At 45.4% G+C, this 15,970-nt stretch overlaps 2 protein-coding genes across 3 annotated transcripts in view; one reads left to right on the top strand and one right to left on the bottom strand.

The window, feature by feature from the left end:
• Positions 1-1,032: 1,032 nt before the first annotated feature.
• LOC308314649 (P2Y purinoceptor 4-like) lies at positions 1,033-1,881 on the top strand (the record flags this gene model as incomplete). The annotated part of the gene is made up of 1 exon (XM_080762281.1): positions 1,033-1,881. One exon carries the CDS (start codon positions 1,033-1,035, stop codon positions 1,879-1,881), a length of 849 nt encoding a protein of 282 aa, XP_080618407.1.
• Positions 1,882-10,036: 8,155 nt separating this feature from the next.
• The window catches only part of nup205 (nucleoporin 205), a 68,267-nt gene continuing 62,333 nt past the window's right edge, over positions 10,037-15,970 (bottom strand). For both annotated transcript variants that reach the window (XM_080761927.1, XM_080761928.1), the window contains exons 39-42: positions 14,861-14,990; positions 13,757-13,885; positions 11,376-11,452; positions 10,037-11,230 (exon numbers count right to left, since the gene is read on the bottom strand). In XM_080761927.1, coding sequence (XP_080618053.1) covers positions 11,078-11,230; positions 11,376-11,452; positions 13,757-13,885; positions 14,861-14,990 — 489 coding nt within the window. In that variant the 3' untranslated portion in view covers positions 10,037-11,077. The remainder of the gene's footprint in view (positions 11,231-11,375; positions 11,453-13,756; positions 13,886-14,860; positions 14,991-15,970) is intronic.

Genomic DNA, 15,970 nt, shown 5'->3' with positions numbered 1-15,970 from the left:
CACACAGACAAGAGGACTTCACAGGTCAAGGTATGATTGCAAATATATTGACAATTTACGCATTTATAAGACGCTCTTAATCCATATCATGAAACATGCATAAGCTAAGAACGTAACAGTGGAATATCTATATAATGAAACTACCGTATATATACTATACTATGCTATACATTATGTATTATGAAGTGCTATGACTATATGCAATGCAATTCTAGTGCCGTCTACATAACATGCTATAAGTCTGTATCAAATGCTATCTACGTCTACAAAAAGTGTCTCTAAGGGGCTAGGGCAAGTGCTACGGGCCATGATGGAGTCTGAAAAGGTGGGGTTTCCCTAATTGGTACAACAGAATACTAACACCAATACTAATCAAGATTGGAAGATTGGGAGTGAGGCTGCAGTTCTGACTGTAATGGGAGGTGCATTCCACAGTTTTGGAGCCAGAAGGGAGAATATATTACAGTATATATCCAACCGTATGTTTGTAGAGGTGTATTGATTAGTATTCTGTTGTACCAATTAGGGATAGTGTGCCGAATGAGACATTTTGGCTATATCGATATGCGATATAATTAATTGCTGTTATGGCCGATAACCGATATTATACCGATGTCGATATGATCTCATTCTGTATTGAAAAATTATAATACTTTTGTCCATTCTGAAAAATGCATGTAACAGGGTGTCTGCACTGCAGGCTTATAGGCATGTCAGATTTAACTTTAATACCTTTTATATTTAATATTGTGAGCTTGTAGATCTGTTCAAGCTGTTACGTTGGGCTTGTTTATCTGTAAAGACAGTAATCTAAAAACTACTCAAATCGGCCGATACTGATGTGTTTGCCGATTAATTTACCATCACTAGTACCAATGTTTTCATTAGTATTAGATGTTTTACTTAATCGTCTCTTATCAATATGTCCCTCTCTACATCTCTGACCCTCTTTTGTCCGTCTCTCCCAAAAGACTTATCTTTGTGAAGAGAAACTCAGCGCTGGAACTCAAATCAAAGCTGCCAGGGGAAAAAATGAACTCGTCAAACGCGTCCTCCTCCTCCTCCTCCTCCAACGCCTGCACCGAAGACATCCTGTGCATCGCCAGCACAACCGTCAACCTGGTCCTGGGAGCCCCCGTCAACGGCCTGGTTCTGTGGCTGGTTCTGACGGGCCCCGCCGGCGCCATGGCCTCGGAGGTCCTCACGCTCAACCTGAGCGCCTTCGAGGTCCTCTTCAGGCTGCTGTCTCTCGTCCTCGTGGTCAAACCGAGCCGCCTCCTCCAGGCGTTCACGGTGGGCTTCCTGTTCACGGGGCGCCCCGTCTTCCAGACGTGTGTCTGCGTGGAGAGGTTCTTGGCCGTGGTCCACCCGGTGCGGTTCCTCCGCTACAAACCCCTCCGGTACCGCGCGGCCTGCTCCGCCGCGGCCTGGCTGCTCATCGTGGCGTTCTCGCTGGCGCGCGTGCTGTTGGTCCTGTTCGACAGCGAGGAGATCGTGTATTACGTTAACTTCGGCTCCTTCCTGTTCTTCACGTCGGTGATGCTGCTGTGCAGCCTGGCCGTTCTCCGGGCTCTGAGACGGCCCGCGCCCGGGGGCGGGGACACGACGGGACCGGGGAGGGAGACGAGAGACCACAGCGCCAAGAGGAGAGCCTTCGCCATCATCTGCCTGATCATGGTGTCCTTTGTGGGAACGTTCCTCATGTGGGGCCTGATCGTCATTCTGATCAGTCAGGGACACATTTCAGACGACGTTGCTTTGATCAGACGTTCGTGCATGTTCATCACGGTGCTCACTGGCTTGGTTCAGCCTCTGCTGTACCTTCGCCAGAAGACTGCAGGCAAACTGCCCTGCATTAAACCTACACAAGATAGTAAGTAGCCTTGCCGAGCCATGAGGCCCATAGGGGCAGGAGCCTATCTCCTGTTTCTGTAGTGTGAGGCAGCTTGATGTACAAGTACACCCCCTGACTTCCCAAAACAAACTGGTCAGGCTCCTACTTGGCCTCACCCCTGCCCACTTTGACAGGCGGGAATGGCTTAGGGTCGACGACAGAGTACAGCATCTTGCAATGGGTCTGGTCCACAAGATTCACTACACCACCAAGATACCCATGTACCTGTCTAGATACTTCCTTAATGTCAATGAAGTCCACACCCACAACACCAGAGGGAGTTCAACAAACTGCATGTACAACCCAGATTCAGCACAAACAAGGGACTAAATTATTTTCCCTATGCCAGCAAAATGTGGAAGGCCCTACCAACAGTCATTAAGACATGTGAATCCCTTGACTCCTTCAAAACCGCTCTCAAAGGGCACCTATACGGACGGCTGCAATTCAAAACTGGCCCCCGTAAAATCTGAATCCCCCCCACCCCCCCCTTTTCCCCCTCACTGTATATGTTTCTTTTGCCTTTTTACCTCCTTTATGATGAATTCCTGTTCTGTTCTTTAACTATATATAGAAGTGTCTATTTGTACGTCTCAAAATGTTTTGATGAATTGAACAAGGTGGACCCTGTTGTAAACAAGTGTAATGTTTAATTGGGTCGTCCACACAGTTAACAGTCTTTGTATTGAGTTTGTGCTTGAAATGTACTGTAATTCTGCAAACTGTTAATACATATTTCAATCAATCAATGTCACCCTTCTTTGTACAATTCTCTCTCAATTCTCTTCAGTCTTCAGTTCCAAATTTTCATTTTCGCTTTGTTTACAATGTTGATTTTCCAAGCTGGCATGGAATGGAAACAAGCCTCTGTTTATCTAGCATCAGTATTATGACTTCAGAAGCAAAACATTTTTTTTCCATGGACTGGTTATATCAGAGTGGTGATTGAGGCTCAAACCATTAGAAATAAGTTTGAGGGACATACGGTAGACAATATATTAAATATTAAAAACTGTTTAAATAGCTATAGCTGCTTTAAGTAAAGTCCTACGGCTCTCTTGAGAATGAATAATAATGTGTCTTGGTTTTCACCAACGATACATTATTTGGTGAAATTCGATGCTATTATTATAGCAGCCATGTTTGGTAGACTGACTGCACGGGGCCTTCTATACTCAACCTGATTGGCAATGAGGAAGTGACAGTGCAGGCATTGTATGGTGGCCACCGAGGCTCAACTCTGCCGGGCAACATGATGACATCAGGAATCTCCATGTATGGGCATAACAGGGACAAGGATAGGGGTCTCTATATATGGACATAACAGGGACAAGGACAGGGGTCTCTATATATGGGCATATAACAGGGACAAGGACAGGGATCTCTATATATGGTCATAACAGGGACAAGGACAGATATCTCTATATATGGGCATAACATGGACAAGGACAGGGGTCTCTATATATGGACATATAACAGGGACAAGGACAGGGGTCTCTATATATGGGCATAACAGGGACAAGGACAGGGGTCTCTATATATGGACATATAACATGGACAAGGACAGGGGTCTCTATATATGGGCATAACAGGGACAAGGACAGGGGTCTCTATATATGGGCATAACAGGGACAAGGACAGGGGTCTCTATATATGGGCATAACAGGGACAAGGACAGGGGTCTCTATATATGGGCATAACAGGGACAAGGACAGGGGTCTCTATATATGGGCATAACATGGACAAGGACAGGGGTCTCTATATATGGGCATAACAGGGACAAGGACAGGGATCTCTATATATGGACATATAACAGGGACAAGGACAGGGGTCTCTATATATGGACATATAACAGGGACAAGGACAGGGGTCTCTATATATGGGCATAACAGGGACAAGGACAGGGGTCTCTATATATGGGCATATAACAGGGACAAGGACAGGGATCTCTATATATGGACATATAACAGGGACAAGGACAGGGATCTCTATATATGGGCATAACAGGGACAAGGACAGGGATCTCTATATATGGGCATAACAGGGACAAGGACAGGGGTCTCTATATATGGACATATAACAGGGACAAGGACAGGGGTCTCTATATATGGACATATAACAGGGACAAGGACAGGGATCTCTATATATGGACATATAACAGGGACAAGGACAGGGATCTCTATATATGGGCATAACAGGGACAAGGACAGGGATCTCTATATATGGGCATAACAGGGACAAGGACAGGGGTCTCTATATATGGACATATAACAGGGACAAGGACAGGGGTCTCTATATATGGGCATAACAGGGACAAGGACAGGGGTCTCTATATATGGGCATAACAGGGACAAGGACAGGGGTCTCTATATATGGACATATAACAGGGACAAGGACAGGGGTCTCTATATATGGGCATAACAGGGACAAGGCCAGGGATCTCTATATATGGGGGGACAAGGACAGGGGTCTCTATATATGGACATAACAGGGACAAGGACAGGGGTCTCTATATATGGGCATAACAGGGACAAGGACAGGGGTCTCTATATATGGACATAACAGGGACAAGGACAGGGGTCTCTATATATGGGCATAACAGGGACAAGGACAGGGGCCTCTATATATGGGCATAACAGGGACAAGGACAGGGGTCTCTATATATGGGCATAACAGGGACAAGGACAGGGGTCTCTATATATGGACATATAACAGGGACAAGGACAGGGGTCTCTATATATGGGCATAACAGGGACAAGGACAGGGGTCTCTATATATGGACATATAACAGGGACAAGGACAGGGGTCTCTATATATGGGCATAACAGGGACAAGGACAGGGGTCTCTATATATGGACATAACAGGGACAAGGACAGGGGTCTCTATATATGGACATAACAGGGACAAGGACAGGGGTCTCTATATATGGACATAACAGGGACAAGGACAGGGATCTCTATATATGGGCATAACAGGGACAAGGACAGGGGTCTCTATATATGGGCATAACAGGGACAAGGACAGGGGTCTCTATATATGGGCATATAACAGGGACAAGGACAGGGGTCTCTATATATGGGCATAACAGGGACAAGGACAGGGGTCTCTATATATGGGCATAACAGGGACAAGGACAGGGGTCTCTATATATGGGCATATAACATGGACAAGGACAGGGGTCTCTATATATGGACATAACAGGGACAAGGACAGGGGTCTCTATATATGGGCATAACAGGGACAAGGACAGGGGTCTCTATATATGGGCATAACAGGGACAAGGACAGGGGTCTCTATATATGGACATATAACAGGGACAAGGACAGGGGTCTCTATATATGGGCATATAACATGGACAAGGACAGGGGTCTCTATATATGGGCATAACAGGGACAAGGACAGGGGTCTCTATATATGGGCATAACAGGGACAAGGACAGGGGTCTCTATATATGGACATAACAGGGACAAGGACAGGGATCTCTATATATGGGCATAACAGGGACAAGGACAGGGGTCTCTATATATGGGCATAACAGGGACAAGGACAGGGGTCTCTATATATGGGCATATAACAGGGACAAGGACAGGGGTCTCTATATATGGGCATAACAGGGACAAGGACAGGGATCTCCATATATGGACATACCAGTCATGACCAAGGAGTGTGATGTCTAACCTCAATGTGTCACCATGGCATCATATTATCTACATATAAGGGCATATGTATGAGTACCCATTGTAACCCATCTGTCTGTGTCTCTGTCTGTGTCTCTGTCTGTGTCCATTTCATACCCATATTGAGATCACCGTTTACGTCTGTATGCCTGTCCCCGTTATGCCCATATATGGGGTGTGCCAATACATCGATACGCGATATATCGCAATACTTCCTCCTGCAATTATACAGTAAATATTGCATCGTCTTCCCAATATGGCGATATTGATTAGTTAGTACTAGTAGGCTACCCATTGTTGCGGACAGACAAGTTGTGGACAAGTTGCAAAGTTGCAGTCAGTGTTTGACTGTTTGGAGGAGGCAGGATTCATGCACAGTTTGGGTCTTTTCTGGTTATTTGTGTTTCATTTTCAGTTACAGATATCGTGATATATCGTTGATGAAATCTCTTGCAATACCGCAATATATCAAATATCATATTATTATTGAGGGCCTAATATCGCCAAAGATATCATCCCAATTCCCACCCATAATATGAAGATCTCTGTATCGGGTTGTCTTCCCTTTTATGCCATGGAGATTATTAATGCTAATGTCATCAATATGATCATATAATCGTGAGATGCATGAACTACAAACAGAGATTCTTCATTTATTAATAGTAAGATTTGATAATTGCGATTAAGTGATTTATATTACTTGCCCAATTAAACTGAGGTGCCTTTATTTTTTATAATTTTCCTTAATTCTTAAATTGAGTACACACGTTGATGTGTACTCTTATGTAACTGCAGTTGTGGATATCATTATATGGAACATAATGTCATCTCATACACTTTTAAACTAATTTGAAGTGAACAATTTTACTATGCGTTATTATGCGATGCGAGACAATATCAACAACTTCACAGCCCTGTTTTGAAAAGCACTGTAAACACAAAACCTATTATGACATTCTGGAGAAACTGCTTTACTATCTCTTGTCCTGCCTCTCTGCAATAATCTATTGAACGTCTTAAGGTTGTAACTGAATAACCAGTAAGACGCGCAAACGCGGGAAGCGAACGCAGCTCATAGATATTTGGGGATTTTTAAGATTTATTTTTAAGTTATTCTTTTTTTAAGTTGTTATTTTTAAGTTAAGTTTTTAACTTAGCCATAACCATATAAGGAGTCCCCAAAGCAGCTATACGGAGTGTGTTGCATCAATCACAAACAAATCATTCAGCTCCATATATGGGCACAAAGGGGGGACACACGGACACACAGACAGACATGCTAGGTCTCATAGTAAGTGCTCACTGAATTCGCAATCAACTCTATGAAAAATTGTTTCAAGTTGCTTATCTTACCAATTAGCTATAGACCTGTCTGTCACGTTAATGCTCAAGATATCCTAGTCATCCAAGCTGTGTGAGCCAGGCGACATTAAGTTATTTTCTAAAATCCTATCTAAAGCTATGCAATTTAATATTCACTGTGGGTTGATTTCCACGTGTTTCGTCTGTGTTTTCTTTCGTCCCCAAACTCTTGCTGCTCACAGCGAAAGTGGCGATTCAGCAGTGAATCTTCATGTGAATCTTCAAATGTGCACCGTTAATTAATCTCTTTTCACAAACCGTGCAACCATAGCGCCTCTCCCCAGAATGCACCCGTAGGTGTTTCACTAGTGACCCGCTCGCGGAAAACCGTTTGCCACAAACGGCACAGGGTCCATAGGGTTTCTCACCCGTGTGAGAGCGCATGTGGACCTCCATGGTCGTTCTTTGGCCAAATCCTTTGCCACAAGATGAACAACGGAAGGGCTTTGTGTGGCTTTGCTGACACCTTTTACGGAGATATGCGGTGGTGTAGCGCTTACCACAGTCTGCGCAGGCAAAGGGCCTCTCCCTCTCCCCGTTTCCCATCACGTGTCGATCATACTCTGAATATGTAGAGAATGTTGTGCCACAGTCATTGCATTGCTTGTGCGTTTGAAGGTGAAGCTTGATGCTGTCCGTGGGCTCTAAGCGTTTTCCACACAGACCACACTCACGAGGATGGGTTTTAACGTGCTGCACTAGACCGACTTTGTTACAAAGGAATCGCCAGCACGCTTTGCACTGATATGGCGTTGGTGTTTGGCTTGGCGGAGTTTGGCTTGGTGGATCTTGGCTTGGTGGTTCCAAACCCTTATTGCACAATCCCAACGGTGCCGTGAACGCAATGCTGTCACCAAACGTCTGCATGTCACCGTCGCTAGTCTCTTCCAGAGCGAGACCGAAGACCATCTCACTAGAGGGAGAAGAAGGTACTACGAAGGGTTCGACATAACGGGCCATGTCTGACTCTAGATGGATGTCTGGTGGTACTGATGAGTTGTCTCCATCTTCCATCTCCAAGAGTGGAGGCGAGGAGGAGGTGCAGCCGGGGCTCGAGGAGGTGCAGAGTAATGGCACAGTCTCTCCATTTTCCAAAATTTGGTATTGATGGAAGTCTGAGAGAGGTTCTTCAACAGCATCTTCACTCTTCACCGCTGGCAATTCCGTGAACTCCGAGATAGCCTCCTCCTCTTCTGACCCAAGAAGAGGAAGAAGCGCTAGTTCGTTCTCCTGCTGTTCCTCTTCAGTCTCCAGGAGAGGGTCGTCGTGTGTCGTGTTGATCTCGTCCCATCCCAACATGGCGTCCAGTAGTCTCTTTAGCTCCTCCCTCTTCAGCATGGCGTCCAGCTCCTCCCTCCTCAGCACGGTGGCCAGCAGTCTCCTTTTGCCCTCGCTCGCTGCTTCTGAACGCGGAACTCCATCCTCCTCGCATGCACTTATCATCTTCTCAAACAGCTCGAATATTTCCACAAAAGCCACAGAGAGCTTGTTGTGTACGAAAGCTCTGAACAGCTGTGCTTGAGACATGTTTCTCTGCCCACGGAAGGTGACGACAGAGACGACGACGGCTGAGCTGATTAACTAATACGTAACGTCCAAAGAGTGGAGAACTCTGCAGCCTTTAAAAACCCACCGAGTGACATGGCGTGATGTAGGCTGCACATCTCAGCCAATCATCACATGATCAGCCGTCAGACACTCTTTTGTTGTCACAGTGCACGTAGCAGTGTTGCGGTTACTAGGCAACATGAATGTGTAATTGTTGATTTGGTCGAACAAAATGTATTTTGGCGGGCCTTGATGCCGTCATGACTGTTTTTTTTCACTTGCTGAAAATAGCCGATCTACAAGCTTGCAGCGCGACACGTTGTGAGCTCGTAGATCTGCTATTTTCAGCATGCAGGTAATTGTAAAATGACTTATACTGGATCTCTTGTCCACTAGTCCCTTCCTAACATTTTAGTCTAGTGTATTTGTTGACAAAATTGTCAGTATATTTAGTCTCAGTTTTAGTCATCATAGCTTAGCTTATTTAGTTTTCGTCAGTGGAAAAAGGTAGTCGACGAACACTTTGGAGAAAGACTCAGTATATGGGCCTACAGTAAATGCACCATTTCAATGGGCGACCTCCCTTTACAGCAGTCAGACAGATTCTGAGGTTCAACGCATGAACTCCATCCATCCATCTTCAACCGCTTATCCGTAGTCGGGTCCGGGGGGAAGGGGGAAACAGCTCCACCAGAGTGCTCCAGACTTCCCTCTCCAGAGCAACATTAGTGAGACGTTCCAAGGCCAGTGAGTCGATGCGTTTCCTCCATCTGCGCCTTGGTCTGCCCCCCGGGGGTCTCCTCCCAGTGGGATGTGCATTGAGGACCTCCCTAGGGAGACGCCCGAGACATCCTAACCAGATGCCTGAACCATATAAGATGGCTCCTCTGGGGCACGGTGGCACAGTTGGTAGTGCTGTCGCCTCACAGCTAGAAGGTCCTGGGTTCGATTCCCGCTGGGGACGCTGTGGGCACTGGCGGCGTGTTCCCTCCTCCGCGTCATCAGTGCCCATACCCGAGGCGGGGGTTGGCGATAGGGCCTTTCTGTGTGGAGTTTGCATGTTCTCCCCGTGTCCCCTAGGGTAGATACCCTCACAAAAACATGCCGTAATCCTGGTCTCTAAAACTACCTCCCCCTGGCCAGCCGGGGCGCCTGATGGAGGGGAAAGGAACTGGTCGGAATAACGTGTCCCTTCCACGCGCTACGTCCGGCCGGGGAAATTCCCCTCTGTCAGGTGAAAAGAAGCAGCTTGGACTCCTCATGCATAGAAGGAGGCATGAGGTCAGTCCGCTGCCCCCCCAGGTTGGCAGAGGAAGTGTAGCGCCCAGGATTACATTAGATAATTGGCACTGGGTGAAAAGAAAACTGGGTTACAAAATCGTGGGATAATTTAAAAAAAAAAAAGATGGCTCCTCTGTCATACTTTATATCTCTCTCAAGGGAGTTGTCCTTTTTCGCACTACTGTACTTTGTACTGAAGCAGAAACATTAACATCCCTTAGTTTAACCCAACAGCAATCTGGGAACCCAATCATTTTTTTCACCCAATTATTTTACCCAAGAACATTTTTTATTTTCAAAATATGACAAAAAAACAAACAAACGAAATATCAAAATTAATATTAAAATTCCAAAAATCTTTTATACGTATAAAGTTCTGAAAAGTTAAATTTGGCGACTTTTTGATTATCATTCATTAAATGAATTGGCTCATCAAAAACACGTCAAATCTGCGTACTTTTTTATCAACAGACAGAATCACAGACAGAATTACTGTAATCTGTTAAGACCTTGAAATACAGTCGGAACAGGTTAGTGGAAAATAAGTGAACAGAAATATAGCGTCCAGCTTCAAGACTCATCGCCCCCAAGCCAGTGAGTCCATCGTACGACTGAGGCTTCGCCACATAAACACTGTAATTACTTCAACAGATCCACAGGGTCTCTAAACTAGCTCTCGTCCTGTTTTCACTCTATACAAAATTATCCTCGCCAAAAAATAGCCAATCTACAAGCTCACAATGTAGGGGGGGGAGGGGAAATAAACATTACGAGCTTCAGAGCTTGTAGATCGGCCATCGTCGCGGAACGATAGCCCCAGATTGGAGACACTATAGCAAAGGGTAGTGAGTGGTGTTCGGAATGCATGGCTGGTCTGATGATTCCTCCTCTGGATCCTGGGGAAAGAAAACGCTCGCCTTCATCTTGGGAGGAAAATAGTAAAGATTGCGTGTCGTGTTCTGTCTTCCTTTTGACAGTTATAAGTCTGAATTCCTTTTTTGTACGCGTTAAGTGTTTTGGGGGAGTCCTTCCTCTCTGCTCTTTAGCCATCAGAGCAACATGGAGGCGTGTGTGTGTGTCCGTGTTCAGCTCTTAAGGCTCGCATAGTCTGGGTTTTCGGTGTTGAGGTGACCACCGAACTACAACATGACGTCACAAGCTGCGGTGAAGAGCAAACCACCGCCACCGCTTCAGGCAATCTCTCTGTTTTTACTCACCACCGCTCAACGTTATTTCAGCTCCGGTGGTCAGCTCACCACCGGAGCGGTGGTCACCTCACCACCGAAAATCCAGACTATGAATGAGCCTTTAGGTTCAGCTCTTGGGCTGGCGGAGCAGTCCTCGGATCCTTCGGACCAGCGCCTGGATGAAGGTGTACCGGGAGCGGACCTGGCTGTACAACCCCTCCACCTCCAGAAGCTTCCTCTGGAGGGCCTCGTTGAAACCGGCCGCCATGTCGCTCTGCAGCTGCAACGACACAGCAAAGAAAAAGAAGACTATAGTGGTGAGGAGGTGTCGCAGAGCAAAGGGATGGATGGATGCTGGAGGGAACGTAGACATTTTACATTATTGGTGGAGACCTTAATGGATTTGATCGATTTTAATGTCTAACCTGTTCTATGTCTTGCTGGCTGACTCTGGACTGTCCGAGCAGACGGCCTCCTGTTCCACGCAGTCCTCCAAATGAGTCTGAAAAGAATGACAAAAGCATTATGAATGATGCACTTTAACACACAATCAGCGCCGGATTCCTTCAAAATAGAAGCGCGGGGTGCCGGGAAGACATGGCCGCTTTTACTCTGAAACCCACCCCCATTCGGTTCGAGACATATTTTTGCTTGTTTACCTTTCTCTCGTTTCAATAAAATCGCTCGATGGTCCCTCGCGTTCATATTTTGGAACGAGAGGCAGGTTAGAAGTCAGAAATGAAGAGCTTAGTATATCCGATCTGATCAAAACCTACGGAGAGCGCCCTGGATTAGGAGATACGAGGCATTCTTTCTGCAGCGGAAAACAGGGAAGTGACCGACCGACCGGGACCGCAGATAAACCAAGAGCCAAGAGTATGGCGGCCTTGGAGGCCAACCCAACCAAAAAATAAATAAAGAAATGAAAATAATTCAGAATATTCTTCTCTCGTTTGATATCATTGAAAATGCGCTATAGGAACCCGTCGGTTGGATTGTTTATGACGTGCCCACACGACATCGTACGCAGTGTTGCCAACTCTCCAATAACGGAAGTATAGCTACTGGCTCTTTGGAAAGTCTCTAGAAGTCGGTAGGGGTGGCTATGCGTGCGCGAAGCACACGCCGCCCCTAGCGACCTTTTTGCGTCCCTAGCGACTTTTAGGCGCTCCTAGCAACGAAAATATGGAGCCAGCCCAGAACACCATATCCTTGCTCGGTGCACATAACCGAGCCGAGGAGGCCAGACGCGCCGAGCTGGCCTGAGCACTTTAGTGGATCTGAGGCTGAGAGAGGGAAAATGAAGAAAAAAGGAGGGTTTTATCTCTGTCAACACGATTTGTCCCCAATTCACCAGAAAAAGTAGCTAGATTTCTCTCCAGAAGCTTTTCACTAATTCAGTCGCTATAGGGGGGTCTGGAAAGAAGCTAAATATGGCGACAAATCCACTAAGTTGGCAACACTGGTCGTACAGTCTGAACCAGTTAAAGAGTCAGAACTAGGATAAAAAAAAAAAAGGTTTATTTTTGATTGCCTTCAATTAGTTCCCGGTGCTGTAAGTTATATTCTATGGGATGTGGGTCTCCCGGTGCTGTAAGTTATATTCTATGGGATGTGGGTCTCCCCATGCAGGCTCTGGAATAGTTTGCCCCTACATCTCAGAGCCGCCCAGTCGATAAAACATTTTTTAATCCCTGCCAAAACATACATTTCTCTCCTTGGCCTTCAGTGAAAGCTGAGCTGGCCCTTTTATCTTCCCTCACTGGAAGCAAATGTCTGCTAGTTTGTTGCAGCACTTTAGTTTAGACTTTGTTATTTATTTATTTTTATATATTTTTTATCCCACGATTTTGTAACCCATTTTTCACCCCTGTGTCAATCATCTAATGTGATCCTGGGCTCTACACACCCTCCACCAACCTAGTCCCCATATATGGGGGACAAGGGGAGACCAACCTAGTCCCCATATATGGGGGACAAGGGGAGAGCAACCTAGTCCCCATATATGGGGGACAAGGGGAGACAAACCTAGTCCCCCATATATGGGGGACAAGGGGAGAGCAACGGACTTGAACTCATGCTTCCTTCATGCCTGAGTGTCCAAGTTGCTCCTTTACACCTGACAGGGGGGAGTTTCCCTGGTTGGACGTATAGCGCGTGGAAGGAACACGTTATTCCAACCAGTTCCTTTCCCCTCCATTGACTTTGTTATTTATAGCTTTCAAATGTGAAAGTATAAATAAAAGTCGAGTTGAGAAAATACATTTTCAGGTTGTGAAAGCAATTATTTTGCTATATTTGAATTGAAATCGGAATATGTTTTTGCTATTTTTGAATTGGAATCCTGAAAAGTATTATTTCAAATGCATTTAGTTATAGTTATGTTATCTTTATGAACTAAATACAAATACATTGGACATAAAAAAAAAGACAATAACATTTTAATACTAGTCATTAGGCTACTAATTTAGACTTTAGTAATTAAAGCATGTTTGCAATTGTAAACAGCTGAAATCAATAATATTTCAGTATTCCAAAATAATCTGAGGGCCACATTAAGTGAAGGTGAGGGGCCGCATGTGGCCCCCAGGGGGCACCAGTTGATAATAACCTGAGGGCCACATTAAGTGAAGGTGAGGGGCCGCCAGTTGATATTAACCTGAGGGCCACATTAGGTGAAGGTGAGGGGCCGCATGTGGCCCCCAGGGGGCCGCCAGTTGATATTAACCTGAGGGCCACATTAGGTGAAGGTGAGGGGCCACATGTTGGCCCCTAGGGGCCGCCAGTTGCCCATGTATGGACTTACCGTCTCCAAGACGCGACCTGAAGCCGCCGACTCCCGGCAACAAGGAGTCCTTGGGGTCAGTGGGAGTGCAGTACAACAAGTAATACTCCAGGTGGCGCCACAACACAAATAAGCAGGTTTCTATCACATCTGAGGGGTTCGGGTCAAGGCATAGTATGATGGAACAGTGTGTTAATACTTTAAACTATAAAGCATGGCAGTAAAAGTTTATTTTAGTTTTAGTCATAGCCTCTTGAATAGTTTTAATTTAGTTTTAGTCACATTTTAGTCACCCGGAATGTTTTAGAGTTAGTCTAGTTTTAGTCGACTAAATGTCATGAGATTTTAGTCGACTAAATCTACAGTTGATTTAGTCGAACAAAATGTATTTTGGCGGGGCTTGATGTTTCACTTCTACGATTCACGATCTACAAGGCTTGTAGATAATCTATTTTCAGCATGCAATTAGTGTTTCTAAAACTGGTAGTCCCAATACTTCTGATTGGCTGGTTACCGTCACGTGACCGGTGTCAATTCCACCGATAACCCACTCCCTCAATCACTTTATATCATTCGCAGCTGCTTCAAGCTGTACTGGGGAAGAGGAGCGCTTGATTGCTTTACAAACGCATGCCGTGCGGGCGTCTTAAGCACCGCTCGGCTGATATGACTGTGAATGTGTGGCTACAGGCAGCTCCGTAAAGACATCAAGCGCTATTCTCCCGTCACATAGCATACTTGCCGAGCACAACAAGGAAGTGATGTGGCTCGCTCTAGCGTAGCTACTTTTGTGAATTCAATAGTTTTATTAGGTTAATATTGCTATATGTTTGTAACCGTTTTAGAAAAGCAATAAGCCACTGGAGGTCCCAGCTTACCGGGTATTTTACACTGGCTGGGGGCGTAGGCAGACCCGACGCGCAGCAGAGGGTCAACCTGAGACCTCTCGTGGCTTATTGCTTAAATACTAGATCTCTTGTCCACTAGTCCCTAGTTGACGAAATTGTCAGTATATTTAGATTTAGTCATAATAGCTTAGTTTCCATTTAGTTTTCGTCAGTGGAAAAAGGTAGTGGACGAACATTTTTCGTCTTAGTTTTAGTCTCGTTAGGTGTAAATGGATACAGGAACAGAGGGCGAGCAGCTTGGCTCTGTTGTTGATGAGCTGGACCAGCCGTCGTTTGGCCAGCAGACTCCTCTGGACCGACGAGATCTTCTCCACGCCGCCCGGACCCGACACCAAGCCTTGACAAAGCTACACACACACACACACACACACACACACACGCGCGCACACACACACACACGCACACGCACACACAAAGACCAGTGATTAGAAGAACTGGAGACAATATGTGACCAGATTTGACTGAAAGACATCGCGCAAATTCCAGCTTTTCACCAGAGAAAACCTTTTTTTTCAAAATGAGTTAATAGCACAGGCAGACTCTTCAGATACTAGAGCATGTCTGAAATAAGTGTCAGAGCTGAAATCGACATGTAACTATGAAATAAATGTTCATGTAGCTATGTGTAATGTTAGAGTCCACAGAAGACATGTAAATATGAAATAAATGCTTAAACATGTAGCTAGGTGTAATGTTAGAGACCACAGAAGACATGTAAATATGAAATAAATGCTTAAATATGTAGCTAGGTGTAATGTTAGAGTCCACAGAAGTGAACCTTTTCAAGCCTGTTTTCTCAACTTGCTGTTTCTCTGCCAGACATTTACTCCATAAGCCATATCTCCAAAACTGGTGGGTCAAACTGAACAACCAATATGTCAATTTGAAGCTATGATTCACTGCTTTCATATGACATGAAATAAAAAACGGAAATTCACAAAAGATCTAATGGCAGTCCCCCAGTCAAATTTAGTCACATATGATTGCTAAAATGAAGCATGATTGTTAAATAACCAGATTGCACTGGTGTCGAAAATAGTCCATCTACACAAGCTCCCCAACACGTTGCATCGCAAAGCACTGGCGAGCTGAGCTTGTAGATCTGCTATTTTCCGACTCCGGTGTATTAACACATTCTGTACAAAACACGTCTGGAAACGTCATAAGGATCAGAAACGAGTAATACCTTAGACGTCTGTGGACGTCCTAGCGACGTCCAAACGACGCGGGCGAGATAATAATATTCAGAATTATTCCTTTTTTTTTTTTGGCATTTCGCTTTTCGCTTGCCGTATGCTAACGCTCTGTGCAAATATTAGCTTGTCAT

The sequence above is a fragment of the Protomyctophum bolini genome (assembly GCF_963924005.1).
Source record: "Protomyctophum bolini genome assembly, chromosome: 4".
Classification (NCBI taxonomy): domain Eukaryota; kingdom Metazoa; phylum Chordata; class Actinopteri; order Myctophiformes; family Myctophidae; genus Protomyctophum; species Protomyctophum bolini.
The sequence above is the reverse complement of the archived record's forward strand: the minus strand, read 5'-3'. Positions and strand labels throughout refer to the sequence as shown.